The sequence below is a fragment of the Emydura macquarii genome, unplaced genomic scaffold (assembly GCF_026122565.2).
Source record: "Emydura macquarii macquarii isolate MOO-44397 ecotype Brisbane River unplaced genomic scaffold, CSIRO-AGI_Emac_v2 contig_2636, whole genome shotgun sequence".
Lineage (NCBI taxonomy): Eukaryota > Metazoa > Chordata > Testudines > Chelidae > Emydura > Emydura macquarii.
This window is the reverse complement of record NW_027132773.1, coordinates 12,954,458-12,969,409: the sequence shown is the minus strand read 5'-3', so window position 1 is coordinate 12,969,409 and position 14,952 is coordinate 12,954,458. Positions and strand designations below refer to the sequence as shown.

The following is a 14,952-nucleotide window of genomic DNA, read 5'->3' as shown; positions in this document are numbered from 1 at the left end:
AAAAGCTGCATGATCATGGGGGACATCAGTTTGAGTGATGTAGGCTGGAGGCCTCATGCTGCCAGTACTAAAAAACATCCTTGGAATATGTAAACATTATAGATGGCAATTTCCTAAGTGTTGCATCCAACAAGGAGCAATTCTGTATTAGATCTTGTCCTAGTAGATAAAGAGGAACTGACCACAGAATTAAAAATTAATGGTGGCTTAGGTACAAGTGACCATGACTTGATCACATTTATAATATGCAAGCAAAATAAAGACTAGACCCATAATATATACACTTCGTGAAACTGGCCCTATTAAAGCCCCAAGCTGAAAATAATTATGAGCCAAATCAGCTGGGGTTTAATCAGAAAAATGTGAATGATAACTTGAAATCATTTAAGAACACCTTACTAGCTGTCCAACAAACCACAGTCTCACAACTGAGTAAAAAGGCTATGCTGGATAAAAAACTGACCTGATTTAGAGAAGTGAAGGCAGCTATAAAAATAATATATAAGAAATGGAAGAAATAGAAAGTTGACAGTAATTAATGTAAATTAGAAGTTAGGAACAGTAGAAAATTGATAAGAGAAGCATAGAATCATAGCATCATAGGGTTAGAAGGGACTGCAAGTGTCATTTAGTTTAACCCTAGGCAAAGATGCAGGATATGTTGTGTCTAAACCATCCAAGACTGATGGCTATCCAGCCTCCTTTAGGGAAGAAAAACCAAATGCACAAATACAGAATGGCGGGAACTGGCTTGGCAGCAGCACAGCTGAGAAGGATCTGTCAGTTGTGGTGGATCACAACCTCAGTATAAGTGAGGAATACGATACTGTTGCAAAAAAAGCAAATGCAGTTTTAGGTTGCATTAACAGAGGGATAGCATGCAAATCACAGGAGGTTATAGTACTGCTGTACTCAGCACTGGTGAGGCTTCAGCTGGAGTACTGTGACCAATTTTGGTCACCAGTGTATAGAAAGGATATAGAAAAACTGGAAAAGATCCAGAGTCAGGCGACAGAGATGATCAAAGGGATGAGATGCAAGCCATATGAGCAAAGGCTGAAGGAACTGAGTATGTTTTGTTTGGAAAAGAGGAGATTAAGGGGGGGTTATGATAGTGATCTTCAGATACTTGAAAGGCTGCCATGAAAATGTTGGAGAAAAGTTGTTCTCTCTTGCCACCTAGGGCAGGACAAGAGGCAATGGGTTCAAACTAACATAGCAGATTTAGATTAACTTCCTAAATAAAGGAACACAAGGCCTTATAGTGATAAACTCAAAGAGCTCAATTTATTTAGCTGAACAAGAGAAGATTAAGTGGTGAACTGATTATCGTCTGTAAGGAACAAATATATAATAATGGGCTCTTCAGTCGAGCGGAGAAAGGTATAACATGATCCAGTGGCTGGAAGTTGAAGCTAGATAAATTCAGACTGGAAATAAGGCATACATTTTTGACATTGAGGGTAATTAACCATTGGAACAATTTACCAAGGTTCATGGTGGATTCTCCATCACTGACAATGTTTAAATCAAGACTGGATGCTTTTCTGAAAGGTCTGCTTTAGGAATTACTTTGTGTAAGTTCTATGGCCGGTGTTATACAGGAGATCAGACTAGGTGATCAGAATGGTCCCTTCTGGATTTGGAATCTATGAACCTATGCATCTGTGAAAGACATTTCCATGCACCCTTGCTGCTCCTAATAGGTAGGGCAAGACCAAGAGTGGCATCAAATGCTGCCAAAACATCCAATAGGAAAGTTCACATTGAAAGGTCATCATCAACGAGAGCAAGAAATGATCTCTCTACTTTGTGTCCTGGCCTGAACCTGACTGAGAGAGATCCAAGATACTGATAGCTGGCAGGTGGAACTGGAGGCTTTATTTGCCAGCTTGCAAGTTAGCTTGCTCAAAAACGGAGATTGGATACGGGGCTGTACTTGGGAAGGCCACCATTGTCAAGTGCTGATTTCTTTTGTTGGACTATTGCATGCTTATTAGAGTGAGTTAAGATCTCCTCTCCAAAGGAGGTGTGCACATTCTCTATTACTAGAGGTCCCAGATGTTCTCTACTGTCTTTTACTAGACAGGAAAGGCTGTGGTCAGAGACCCATGTGGTGGCCCTAATTGCTTCTTATATTTCCATAACTACTATTTGTGCAAAAGGCCACTCTTTTGGAAGGAGGGGATTATGGTTTTGTTTCTGTGTTTGGTTTGTTCTTGTAGTTCTGCAAGGAAGGGTTCTGGTTTCTGCCTTGAAACTGAAGTGAAAGTGAACTTACCAAGAGAAAGTGTTCATGAGTTCATGAGTTCTTGTGTCCACATGCAGTCCAAGGATACAGTCCAGGGTGTGGTCATCTACGTATATTTAGGTCCAGAGCATGCCAGCAAGAAACTTTAATTTAGTGAGATCTGATCAGAGTTTTAGTGCTCAGAGTCATTGTGTGTGTGTGTGTGTATGCTGAAATCTCCCAAGGCAGTGAGATTTGTTGAACTTCATCATCATGTCAGACAGCATCTCTGTCAGCTCCTCTGGGAAGCCTCTGTGTCTGGAGGACTAGATTAACTGGATGCTCAAGCTAGTCTTGTCTTTGGCATCACTGATTAAGTGGATGCCCTCCATAGATTTTGCTTCAGTGGAGTCTGTGTTGCATTTTAACTTGCCTGTGTCAAACGTGTTTTGAGGATAGGGAGTTTAGTCCCCTAAACTGTTCATATGACGCCTTTCATGAGTACTAAATTCACACAATTGTATTTTTGTTTTGTTTTAAAAAATAGAGTGAGAAATAAAGATGAGACACTCAGGAAGGAGTTAACATATTTAGTTAACATAAAGATGAGACACTCAGGAAGGTTAACATATTTAACCACCCATTAATGACCCTTGGTCGCTGCTAACTGAAATCAGTAACAGCAGAAACATGGTTCCCAGCAAGGGCAGTTCATCTGTAGATCACAAACCATTTGTAACTTGAGGATAGTGGATATACCTGGATTTATTGTTTTTAGAATAAGTATTGTAAAGGTAATCCACAGTCTTTCCCTATATTGCTTATAGATAATCTGTCCTTCATTTACTTTCACCCCATCACCACTGCTCAGTGTAACAGTCAGTGTCTGGCTTTAAAACTGGCAGTCAGCCAGTGTCAGTTGGTTTTTCAAGCATTTGTTTATGCATCAAAGACAAAACCTGTTTGTTTGTTTTCTGATATTGATGAAATTTTGCATGTGGCTGGATTTAGAGAGATAATCAAAAGGGGATGGCCAAGATCCAAGCAATGGCAACCAGTCAATCTAGGGAAGTTGTTGACAAGTGGCCCAGACTTTGCAGTTTTTTTTCAAATGGGAGAGATTGTTCATTAAAGAGAAGCTTCATCAAACAGGGCAGTGGTTTACATGTGAATAGATATATTCTTTACTTAACATTCACAAGTTGCTCATAGATTAATTAGCCCATCTGTTGCAACAAACGTATTCCCCTGTCTTTTGAGTTGAATTGATAAAGTGACTGATTTCCCTGTCCACTTAAAATAGTACCTTTGCTTCCATTGAATGTAACCTTTCACAGGCAAAGGATTTATTTAATCATCCAGCTAAGAATCTGTAAATGGCTTGCAGTAAATAAGTGCTCAAGGGTCTACAGCTCCCAAGGTGATTATTTCTGTGCACTGGGATGGGGGGATAATGCAGGAGGTGAGAAAGATCTTAAAGAAGCTAAGTGAAGAGACCTCCAAAAAGTGTGTATAGTATTGGTTTTAGTTTTTAAAATACATTCTGTCTTCCCAATACTAAGGCCTTGTCTACACTATCACTTATTCCAGCAAAACTTCTGTTGCTCAGGGTTGAGATACCCCCTCACCCCCCAAGCCACGTAAGTTTTGACAGCATAAGCGCTTGTGTGAACAGTGCTGTGTCTGTGGGAGACGCTGTCCTGCAGACATAGCTACTGCCGCTTGTTTAGGTGGTTTTATTATGTGGGCGGGAGCTCTCTTCCATCGACATAATGGGGCTACACAAGCGCTCTTACAGCATCCGAGCTGTACCAAAACAGCTGTGCTGCTGCAAGTTTTAAGTGTAGACTAGCCCTAAATGATGATAACTGCCCAGGACAGCTGCCAGCATATAGCAATTAAGTTACAGCTTTTCTGCAGGGCAAGACAGAATTTATAAAATGGGTGACCTTTATGCAGAGTAACTAACTGTGCTGATGAACTTCAAGTGATGATTAAAATAAGTGTTTTGTATCCTAAGTGCTTACATCTTATAAGGAAACTACATAAAGGATGGAGGCCTTTAAAGGTCATGGATTTCCTCACTTCAAAGAAAAAATAACATTTTATGAAAGTACAGATCAGCCACATTTTTGCCAATAAAAATATGTATGTTGTGTAAGCTGTGAGTTTCATAGTTATATGATTTTGAAATATCAGTGTTTCTTCTCATAGAATTTGCATGGAAATGGCATTATTGTAAATGTATGTCAAGTATATTTCCTTGGAATAATCAATAAGTATTGATTTAGATGGATAAACAGGGAAGTTCGTTGGTTTCCCAAGGAATTCTAATAAGATTTTATATTTTACATCTTGAAATGTTAGCCATGCTTTTTTGTTTGTTTGTTTGTTTGTTTCTGCTGACACAGATCTGTGGTAAAATGCCACTTGTTAGAACTCAGCCCAACCTTTGCCACAAGTACCACTCAGTAGTAATTATAGTATACTCCTTATACTTACAATAGGGAACAACTCTGATATATCAGATGCAACTAAGTGGCATTTGTTTCCAAACATAAACTTTAAATTTGTTATCCTGAGACTTTGTACAAACATTAAAACTATTCAGTACCAGAGGGTCAGAAGAGAGGAAACTAGCTGTACATTTTAAAGGGATCCTGGAGTAGGGGTAAAAGTTGTTCAAAGGGCCTACCTTACGTTCTACAGTGAAAATTGTGGAGTTCCCACTTCCCTGATAGGAACATCCCCCTATGGGAACATATTTCTATGGCTTTGAAAGAAGGAAGGAACTGACTGGAGAGGTAGAACTGAAGGATGGCTAAAAGATCCAGATTTAAAGTGTTATTTAAAGCTGCCTTTGTTAGATTTAACTGATGCTGGACATTTTATTTTTTGTAACTTACACACTTGGAGAAGAGATTGGGGGGAACTTTCTCCTTCTTACCATTGAATCTGTTTTTAGTCTTTTATCGATCCATCCCTCTTCTCCCCCCATATGGCACTCACAGAATTCCGTTGCCTATAATTATCCCCAAGGATGCAATTTGTCCAAATGGCAATTTTAACAATAGAGCCAATTTTTAAACATCTCTTGCTTAAATTGTCAGGGAAACTTCTGCCATGCAGCAATGTAGGCCATGTGTCTAAAGCAGAATACACTGTTTTTTCTGGTCACTATTTGTATCATTTGATTCCAACCTAATCCACATTAGTACTGTACTTGAGAATTTCTATGGCACTCAGGATAGTCATATCTGAGCTCTTAAACAGGTAGATTTAAATACATATATCTAGTTATGAATACTGTGCTCATCACTATGGTGTACCATATAAACTAGATGTAGGAGCAATAAGCTCTGGCCAGTGCAGAGTGGCTGCTGCATCATACCATGGTTCCCTCACACATCCATGTGAGGGTAGGCAGGATTCAAATCACAGCTCGCCTCTTGCAGTTCTGCCTCAGGAAAGATATCTTTAACTTGCACATGGGCTGCATATGACACCCCACCCCCACCACACATAGAACATGCCTAGGGACACTAAGCTGGGGGGAGTGGTAGATACCCTGGAGGGTAGGGATAGGATACAGAGTGACCTAAACAAACTGGAGGATTGGGCCAAAAGAAATCTAATGAGGTTCAACAAGGACAAGTGCAGAGTCCTCCACTTAGGAAGGAAGAATCCCATGCACAGCTATAGACTGGGGACCGACGAGCTGGGCAGCAGCTCTGCAGAAAAGGACCTGGGAGTAACGGTGGATAAAAAGCTGGATATGAGTCAGCAGTGTGCCCTGGTTGTCAAGAAGGTTAATGGCATATTGGGCTGCATTAGGAGGGGCATTGCCAGCAGGTCACGGGAAGTGATTATTCCCCTCTATTCGGCATTGGTGAGGCCGCATTTAGAATATTGTGTCCAGTTTTGGGCCCCCCACTACAAAAAGGATGTGGACAAGTTGGAGAGAGTGCAGCGGAGGGCAACCAAAATGATTAGGGGGCTGGAGCACAGGACTTATGAGGAGAGGCTGAGGGAACTGGGCTTGTTTAGTCTGCAAAAGAGAAGAGTGAGGGGGGATTTGATAGCGGCCTTTAACTACCTGAAAGGGGGTTCCAGGGAGGATGGGGCTAGGCTGTTCTCGGTGGTGGCAGATGACCGAACAAGGAGCAACGGTCTCAAGTTGCAGGGCGGGAGGTCTAAGTTGGACATTAGGAAAAAGTTTTTTACTAGGAGGGTGGTGAAGCACTGGAATGGGTTACCTAGGGAAGTGGTGGAATCTCCATCCTTAGAGGTTTTTAAGGTGAGGCTTGACAAAGCCCTGGTTGGGATGATATAGCTGAGGTTAGTCCTGCTTTGAGCAGGGGGTTGGACTAGATGACCTCCTGAGGTCCCTTCTAACTCTAATATTCTATGATTCTATGATTCTATGTTCTGAATTGCTGTATGTGTTCATGTCATTAAAAACTGTATCATAATACATATACACAAAGGAGCAGAATTAAGGTTACGCAAGCTACCTTAAATCTGGCATTTTCCAACTTCGCAAATGTTTTGCTTTTCAACCTTAGCAATGGTCTTTTATCATAGGGGGGTTTTGGATTGGTTGATTGGTTATTTGGTCTGGAAGTGTCAAGATTTTTTTTTTAAAAGAAAAATGGAGAAACAAAGCAAATATTTGCTAGACATCAGTGGAACACTGTTTATTAGAATTCCTGTGTTCTCTTACTGGCTCTGGGAAGGTTATGGGACCCGATGGAGTAGGCAGAGAACTTAGAGTTAGGACTCTGGAGTGATATTTGTTTTCTTAATCTGCTTTGTATTTGAATAGTGTTTGTTCATCTCTAGATTTCAAAGCACTTATTAAAAATGGTATGCTGGAATACTACATTTTATGGATGACATAGCCAAGCACATAGGTTTGGTATTGGGTTTCAGAAAGGTGGTGCAGGCCAGGGCTCTTTCTCCTTGGCCATAAACTATTTTATTGGGAAAAAGCTGGAGGAGGATCCATTTGCCTGGGCTTCTTTTAGTGATTCTTTTTAGTCATTAGGAAATTATGCAGGAGGCAGGGAGCATGCTCTGTGCAGCATGGCAAGAGTTCGGACCTTCAGACATAATGAGTAAGGGCATAAGAAGTTATTTTGTGCATGTGCAAATGGTGATGTTCTGGTATCTCAGTGAACAGTGAAAGTTGCTTCTTTGACCTCAGCACTATCTTACTGTCAGATTTCAATTACTTATGGGTAAGCTCCTGTGGTGCTAGCAAAACTTTTACCTGGACAAAATGTCCTATTTTTCATTGCACTAATTTTGTAAAACTTTCAACAACAACAAAAAATCAACCTGAGACCGAAACCAAGCCTGGAAAATTTCAGCCCAAATAGTTCCTTTGTCAGAGGTAGTAGCAACTGAAAGCAGGTGGTTGTAATGGAAAATGTTAGGCAGCCTTAAAATAATTAGTGTTGCCATTGCTCTGCCTACAATATTAGGGCTTGTCTACACTGAAAACACTGCAGCTGCACCACTGTAGCGCTTCAGTGACTCTAACTATGCCAATAGGAGGGATTCCACCATGGGGTGTATGTGCTCCACCTCCCCGAGAGGCAGTAACTAGGTTGATGGAAGAATTTTCTAGTCGACTTAGAGCTGTCCACACTGGCGGCTAGGTTCGGTATAAATATGTTACTCAGAGGGTGTGGATTTTTCACAATCCTGAGCGACATAATTATAATGACCAAATATGCTAGTGTAGACCAGGCCTCATATAAAATATATGCAACATGTTTTGTTCCTTGGATGAAATTCAGAGGCCATATAAATGATGGCATAAATAGTGTGAGGTGATAAGTCATGCATTCCGTAGGGGTAGAAGTGAAGATTTATATCAGGAGGGTGTAAAATAAAGCCGGAACCTGGGATCAAACCCTTTGTGGGTTGCATTTCTTACCACAAAAATCCACCCCTTCCACCCTCCACAGGATAAATTATATCAACTCACAGCTGCACTGCCTTGTGACAGTTTAATTATTTGTAATTTACAGCGACATTCACATCACCTCTGAATCTCACCAAAATAATGTTTCCAGTGTAGTGACAGCACATACTGTTGTTCAAGAACTCTGCTATTGACAGCCATTGCCCAGTTAGCACATTAGTTCAGTGATGTGCTCATACTTCGAAAATAGAGACACATGAACGTGTAGGAATTTAACACACCACCCATACTTGGAGTTATCCATGTTGTACTCCAAACACTATAGCTATGTCTACACTAGGGAAGCTTTACTGATATAGGAATACTGGTATACTATACTTAGGTTAAGATTTTGTCACGGTTACTTTTAGTAAAAATCATGGAGAGATCCTGTGCAATAAACAAAAATTCATGGAGTGCATGACCTGTCTGTGACTTTATTAAATATAATCGGGGGGGAAGGTTGGGCAGAGTTGGTGGGGGGAGGAATGACAGCTGGAGCCCCAGGGGGGAGGCTGGCCACCTATCAGCTGTTCAGCAGCAGGCGGGGGGCTGGCCCCAGATCACCTAGTGGGGCCTCCTGGGGCTGGCAGCCCATCAGCTGTTCAGGGCCCCCAGGGCTGGCTGCTGATCAGCTGTTTGCTGGCGGCTGGGATGGGGTAGGCAGGCCTGGCCGCTGATCAGATATTCAGTGGTGACTGAGAACAGGGGTCACTGGCCGCAGGTTGACAGAAAAATTTTTCCATCGACCTAGCTACTATCTTTCCAAGAGTGGATTACCAACATGAATGGAAAAGTCCCTACTGTTGTTGTAAAAGGCATCTACACTACAGAACTACAGTGGCATAACTGCAACACTAAAGCTGTGTTGTTGCAGCCGCTGCAGTATAGACATGTCCCTGTTCTTTCAACTTCCTTTCTCTCATCTTCTTAAGTTCTTTAGTTTGGATTTGACTTGGATTTCAGTACATGTAAAGGGACAAGTACTGCAGTTGATTATGTCAGTCAGATCTTCCTATTTGCAATCTTATTGACAATATAACGGCAATGGCATAAAAGTAACAAAACATTTACAATCTGCCTTATTTCTTTTCAGATATCACAGACACCTTTATTGACGCATGCATTAATAACAAAACTTGTCAGAAACCTTTTGTTACATTTAGATGGTACAGAAGATGTTGAAATACCAAGCAAAATAAAGCCCTACTTTTTCATATATATTTTACAAACCAGACAAATAATTTATGAGACAGAATTGTAAATGATCTATGATTTTTAAAAATGCATTACTTGATTTTTGCTTCTTTCGAATACCATTGGGACAGTTTTGTAAGGGTTTTACCAGTTGCTTTTCTAGCAAAAGCCAAAAAATTTATTTTCTCACCCAACCCTAATCTCCTCTCTTGCATGAGCACGATAAGATGATTGCAGTAGGTGTCAGAATATGATTTAATATTCTGTATGAATCATTTAGAATACGTGTTTTACTCTCCTGTTTTATAAGCCCTTTCAGTTCTGAGTCCTAATTTGTGTAATGTTTCATTTTCCTTTAGGTCAATGGGAAGGACCTCTCCAAGGCCACTCACGAAGAGGCAGTAGAAGCTTTTCGCAATGCCAAGGAGCCAATTGTAGTTCAGGTTTTACGGAGAGCGCCCATTAATAAAACACATGGTAGCTCACAGGATGTTCAGCTTGTGGATGCTAGCACTCAGACCGATATCACCTTTGAGCACATTATGGCTCTGGCCAAGCTTAGGCCATCCACACCTCCAGTACCGGATATCTGTCCCTTTCTGCTTTCAGACAGGTATGGTTTCCCTTTCTCTATCACTTTTCCAGCCATCCTCAGATGCTATCAATATAATAAGATTCCAGGATTGTCACTCTGTCTGTATGTGCCAATCTGAAGACTAGAATGTCTGTACTGTCAATGTGAAGCAATGGAAACAACTATAAGCGTGGTTGAGAGCCCTCTTATTTTAGAATATCACTAAGTTCAGTCATCACTGGGATTTACGGTCTCTCACCGTCCAATTTTTAAGTTCTCACCCATATTCAGCTTTTTTACACATGACTATGAATTAAACCTGTGTGACAGCACTGGCTTTCAACTTCTACTCACTGGTAAGCTATAATACTAAGTATTCATTTTCAAGAAACTAAGTGTTAACAAATTACTAAGTGCAGTGATAGGCTCACAGCTCTGTCTAGAAAACATCTCTGGAATAATTTCATCTCATTACTCCATAGCTGTCACTTCTAGCCACAGTCCCACACTTGTTCCACTGCATCACCTCCTGAACTTCATTCATGGATTAGAGCTGCATCAAAGAATCCTGGCTCTGATCATTCCATCTTCATGTCATTTCTTCATCAAAAGCTTATGCCAACAGAGAGCCTGGTCAGGTAGATAACTACTATAGCCATAGTTGCAAAAGGCTTATTAAGACCCAGAGAGAGCTGGCTAGTTGGCGTTGTGTACACTTCTCCCTTACACAAAAGGAGAATCAAGGAAACTAATTAAATTAAGGTGCAATTACTTAAAGCAAAACATTGCTGAAAATATGAAGAGATTAAACATAAAATCCCATCTCTTGAATGACAAACACTGTGTAAGGAGTTATTGATTAAGTGAATATTTCCTCTGAAATTGTACAGAATTTAAATGTTAGCATAGCGTATTTATGCAAAAATAGTGATCCATCTTTTTGGTGACCCATCCTCACCACGAGTTACCTCACCTGTCCGTCAACGCTTCACCTCCACTTCATTCACTAGCTACAGACAAAACTATAATCATACTAGAGATTTCCCCTTGAACTCTCAGTGTTCTGTGGATCTCTGCACAGGACTGGTGTTGCAAAATGTATACCACATTTCACCTTGTCACTAGTACATAGTCACAAAGGCCTGGGCAGGTTGTGTGGAGAGTCTGCAGATCTGACTAGGGTAATTTATGATAAGGGGTCAGGTAATAGCTGTCTATCTGAGGCTACACGTAAGTTATTTTATTTCAAAAAGCCCTTTTTTTTTTGGTCCAAAACCTATCCAAGATTCCTGTGTGCTGACATTTTCAAGAGTGTAATTGCTTAAACACACTTTGGCAGCCCATTGTGTCCATGTTGCAGAAGGCTTAAGAGTGCAAGTTACTCCTTTAAGGTCTGGAATAATTCATGATAATTCTGAAATGAGCTTCATTTAAGGGATTTAATATGGTAGATATGTAATTAGTATTGTTGTGTTATGCTAGGAAAAGCCCCTTCATGTTGCTCCAGTATCTGAAGTGTGTATTTGGATGCATGTAGAGATAACATGCATATCTGAAGTTAAGCACATTTAAAAATATGGAAAAATCCCAAAGCTTATCAGCTAAGCAGTTTGGCTCAAAACAGACCCTGCTTCATTCACTCTTCAGAAATAACCTTGTGTGGATCTGACAGTAGAATTTTGCCTTTAGTGCCGTACTTGGCAAAATGAAATTAACTGGTCTCTGTGAATTTGAAAAGAGAACAGCCCCAGCTCTTGCCTGGTTGTGTTCCTTTCAGACTGTCAGATCACTCAGAATAGCATTCCACAGATGAAAAAACTACACAGAAGTTTTTTTATCATATTTTAATTTGAAAAACTATTGTCTCATCTATTCCTGTTGTACTGCTTTGTCCCACATAGCTGCCATTCTCTTCACCCTGTGGAGCATGAATTTTATGAAGGTAATGAGTATCTTTCCAGCCTGCCTGCTGATGCAGATAGAACAGAGGACTTTGAGTATGAGGTAAGATCATTGGCATGCTGCAGCATTTCTTTTTACAATTACAGGTACTGTATTTATGGAGCTGATATCAAACTCCTGAGAGAAGAAACATAGCAGGAATGCTCTTTTTAAAAAAAATAATTACTGGACCAAATTCTTTCCCTCAGTTACACTTGTACAGTGTCATGGACTTCGTGGAGGTTGTATGGGTGTAAATGGACACAGAATTTTACCACTTATGTCTGAGTTTAGAAGACTTATTAAACACATGCCATGGCTGTGCAGTGGAAATTGTAGTTCAGCTGCTCTGCTTTTGCAGTTTTAACACTTTGAAGAAAGTCTTTCAGAAATTAAAAAACTGTAACTGGAAGCTTAATTGCTTTTTCTTCTCATTTCAGAAATAATTGACCATTTTTCTTCCACCTTAGGGATTGAGAGCAAGTGTAAACAACATGTTTTTTTTTTTATTAGACCATGTTTAGCCTTTGCATAGATATAAACTTTACAGTATTTTAAATAACAAGTATATAAATTATTAAGTAGTTTTCATGAAAGTATAAAAAATAGTCTTTCTTCCTAATATTTGCTCTCCCTTAATAGTACATAAAGAAACCTTTTAAAGGTTTCAGATAACTGCTTGACATTTGAAAATAAAGTGGATTGGAAAAGGTTTGGTAAATAGGCACAGTATTCACTTTTATCGGGTTTTTTTTTTTATTTTAAATGTTTTCTTCTTACAACCTGGTGAATCTGAAGTTCTTCCCCTAGGAAAACGGAAAATCAAATAAATCTACTTGGTGAAGCTAACTCAGAACAAACACACTTTTATTTGAACTCTTCAAAAAATCATTGTTAGGGATTAGTGAAATCATTATTTCTTCCCAATTGGACTTTTGTGTGATACCTAACAGCGGAAAAGTTGTGGGGCTTATGTTCTGTTTCAATTCCACATGGCTAATGTAATTTTAACTTATTTGCTGAGTGTGTGTGTTTGTTTGCAGTAGATCTCACTTACATCTGTTAGAGTGTATTGGTCTGATGATATTTTTTTTTTTTAATGGCAAAATAGACAGCCAGAAAGAGAGTAAATTTTAAAAATCTTAACAGGTTAATAAAAAAATGTTTTTTTCCCCATTTTATCAGAATATTAGTGAAAGATTAAAAATGCAAACAGATTTTACATTTATATGGAGTCTAGCACAGTAAAATCATGTCCTCTTTATGACCATTATTAATCCCTAATAATAGATGGCATAAGTATTATGACAGTGGTAAATGCTCAGGCAGGTTCTCAGTAGCCTGTAATCTCTACTAATCACACCATCATAGTCATTAATTTGCTGTCAGCTGTGATTCAATTGCCCAAAGCAAAGCCATAGAGTGACTGAAATAAAGAATGTTTCACATGAAATTTAAATAGGAAAGGAGCTGTTTGGCTTCCATGGAAGAGAATAACTTGTTCCGCAAAACATGGGAGTTTTGAAGAGAGGAGGGAATGACTACATCTTGTACCAAAAAAGGCTCCAAACACAATTTCTATAACTCAGGAAAGAACAAAATCCAGCCCCTATGTTTAGGTTTCTATATTAAATTCCATTTCTGGTGATGTGACATACAAGGACCCATTGTCAATGGCGAGCATAAGAGGAACATGCATCTCCAGAAACATATGCACTCCTTTTTGGATATACAATCTTGCACCTAAGTGTTGTGGAAGAAACGAGGCTTCATTCTGCGTTTTTAGTTGAGGCTCATCAGAGATCTGAGACTCTTTTATTATTATGAAGCACAAGCATATGCAAGGGGAGAGCCACTGACAGGGTTGCCCCTGGTCAGTAAAGGGTCTCCACCCTCAGGCAGATTTTAACATATATTTATAACAGTGTTAGAATTACAGCATTCATTCTTCTTATCATTAGTCAAGGTTACAGACATTTAGCAAACTGCAGTACAAGCATTTTTTCAGTTCAGACAGTTACATTTTTCAGCACTTTCTCACTCTCTGTTTTACCCATAAGACATACTTTCCTTGACCAAAGTTTAAGGCCTAAGCAGTTTTACTTCAACAGTGTGCAGACAAGTATTTGCACACACAAATTTGTTAATTTTAAGTGCAATGGAGGTCTACATTTTAGAGGTTGGAAAATGTAGGAATAGAATCAGAATTGCTAAATCTCAAAATGAATTAGCTCTTGCCATTGAAATTAAAATAAATAATAAGAAAGTTTTTGTAGTTATAGCAATAGAAGGAGAATAAGAAAGGGTGAGGTTGGGCCACTGTGCAGTATGGATGGGAAGGAGATTAAAGATAAAGAGAGGTAAGGCCCCATAACTAAATGAATACTTTGCCTTGGTTTTCAGAAAGGATGATGATGGCTATTAAGGTAGGATGGCTGATGGAAATGAGTGTATAGAAATGAAAATTAACACACTTGAGCTGGAAGTAAACCTCAAAGATCTTAATGCACTCAAATCAGTGGGAACAAATAATTTCCATCCCAGAGTATTGAAAGAACTGGCACATGAGATTTCTAGTCCAGTAACAACCATTTTTAATAAATGTATTTCTCTATTTGGGGGTAATCCCATATCGATATTTGAGAAAGGGGGAAAAAGGTGATCTGGACAGTTACAGATCTGTTAATCTGACCGCAGTAGTATCAAGGCTTTAAAACAAATTGTGACGAAAGAATAATTGAATTCATGGAAGTAAATGGTAAACAGGGGATGTAATGCAATATGAGTTTGCCAAAGGTAGATCATGCCAAACTAACCTGATTTCCTTCTTTGAGAAAATAACTGATTTTTTAGATAAAGGAAATACAGTAGATCCATTGTCCTTGGACTTCAGTAAAGCATTTGGCACAGTAGGACACAGGAATTTTTTAGTTACATAAGGGAAATGGGGATTAGCACAAGAACTGTAAGGTGGATAAGGAACTAGCTAAAGGGGACAGGGCAACAGGTTGAGCTTAAAGGTGAACTATCAGATTAGTG

At 39.5% G+C, this 14,952-nt stretch overlaps 1 protein-coding gene across 1 annotated transcript in view; it reads left to right on the top strand.

The window, feature by feature from the left end:
• Positions 1–14,952, top strand: part of PDZRN4 (PDZ domain containing ring finger 4) — a 377,274-nt gene that overhangs the window by 322,418 nt on the left and 39,904 nt on the right. The window contains exons 4-5 of the mRNA XM_067564199.1: positions 9,758–10,011; positions 11,874–11,976. Of these exons, the coding sequence (XP_067420300.1) occupies positions 9,758–10,011; positions 11,874–11,976 (357 nt within the window). The remainder of the gene's footprint in view (positions 1–9,757; positions 10,012–11,873; positions 11,977–14,952) is intronic.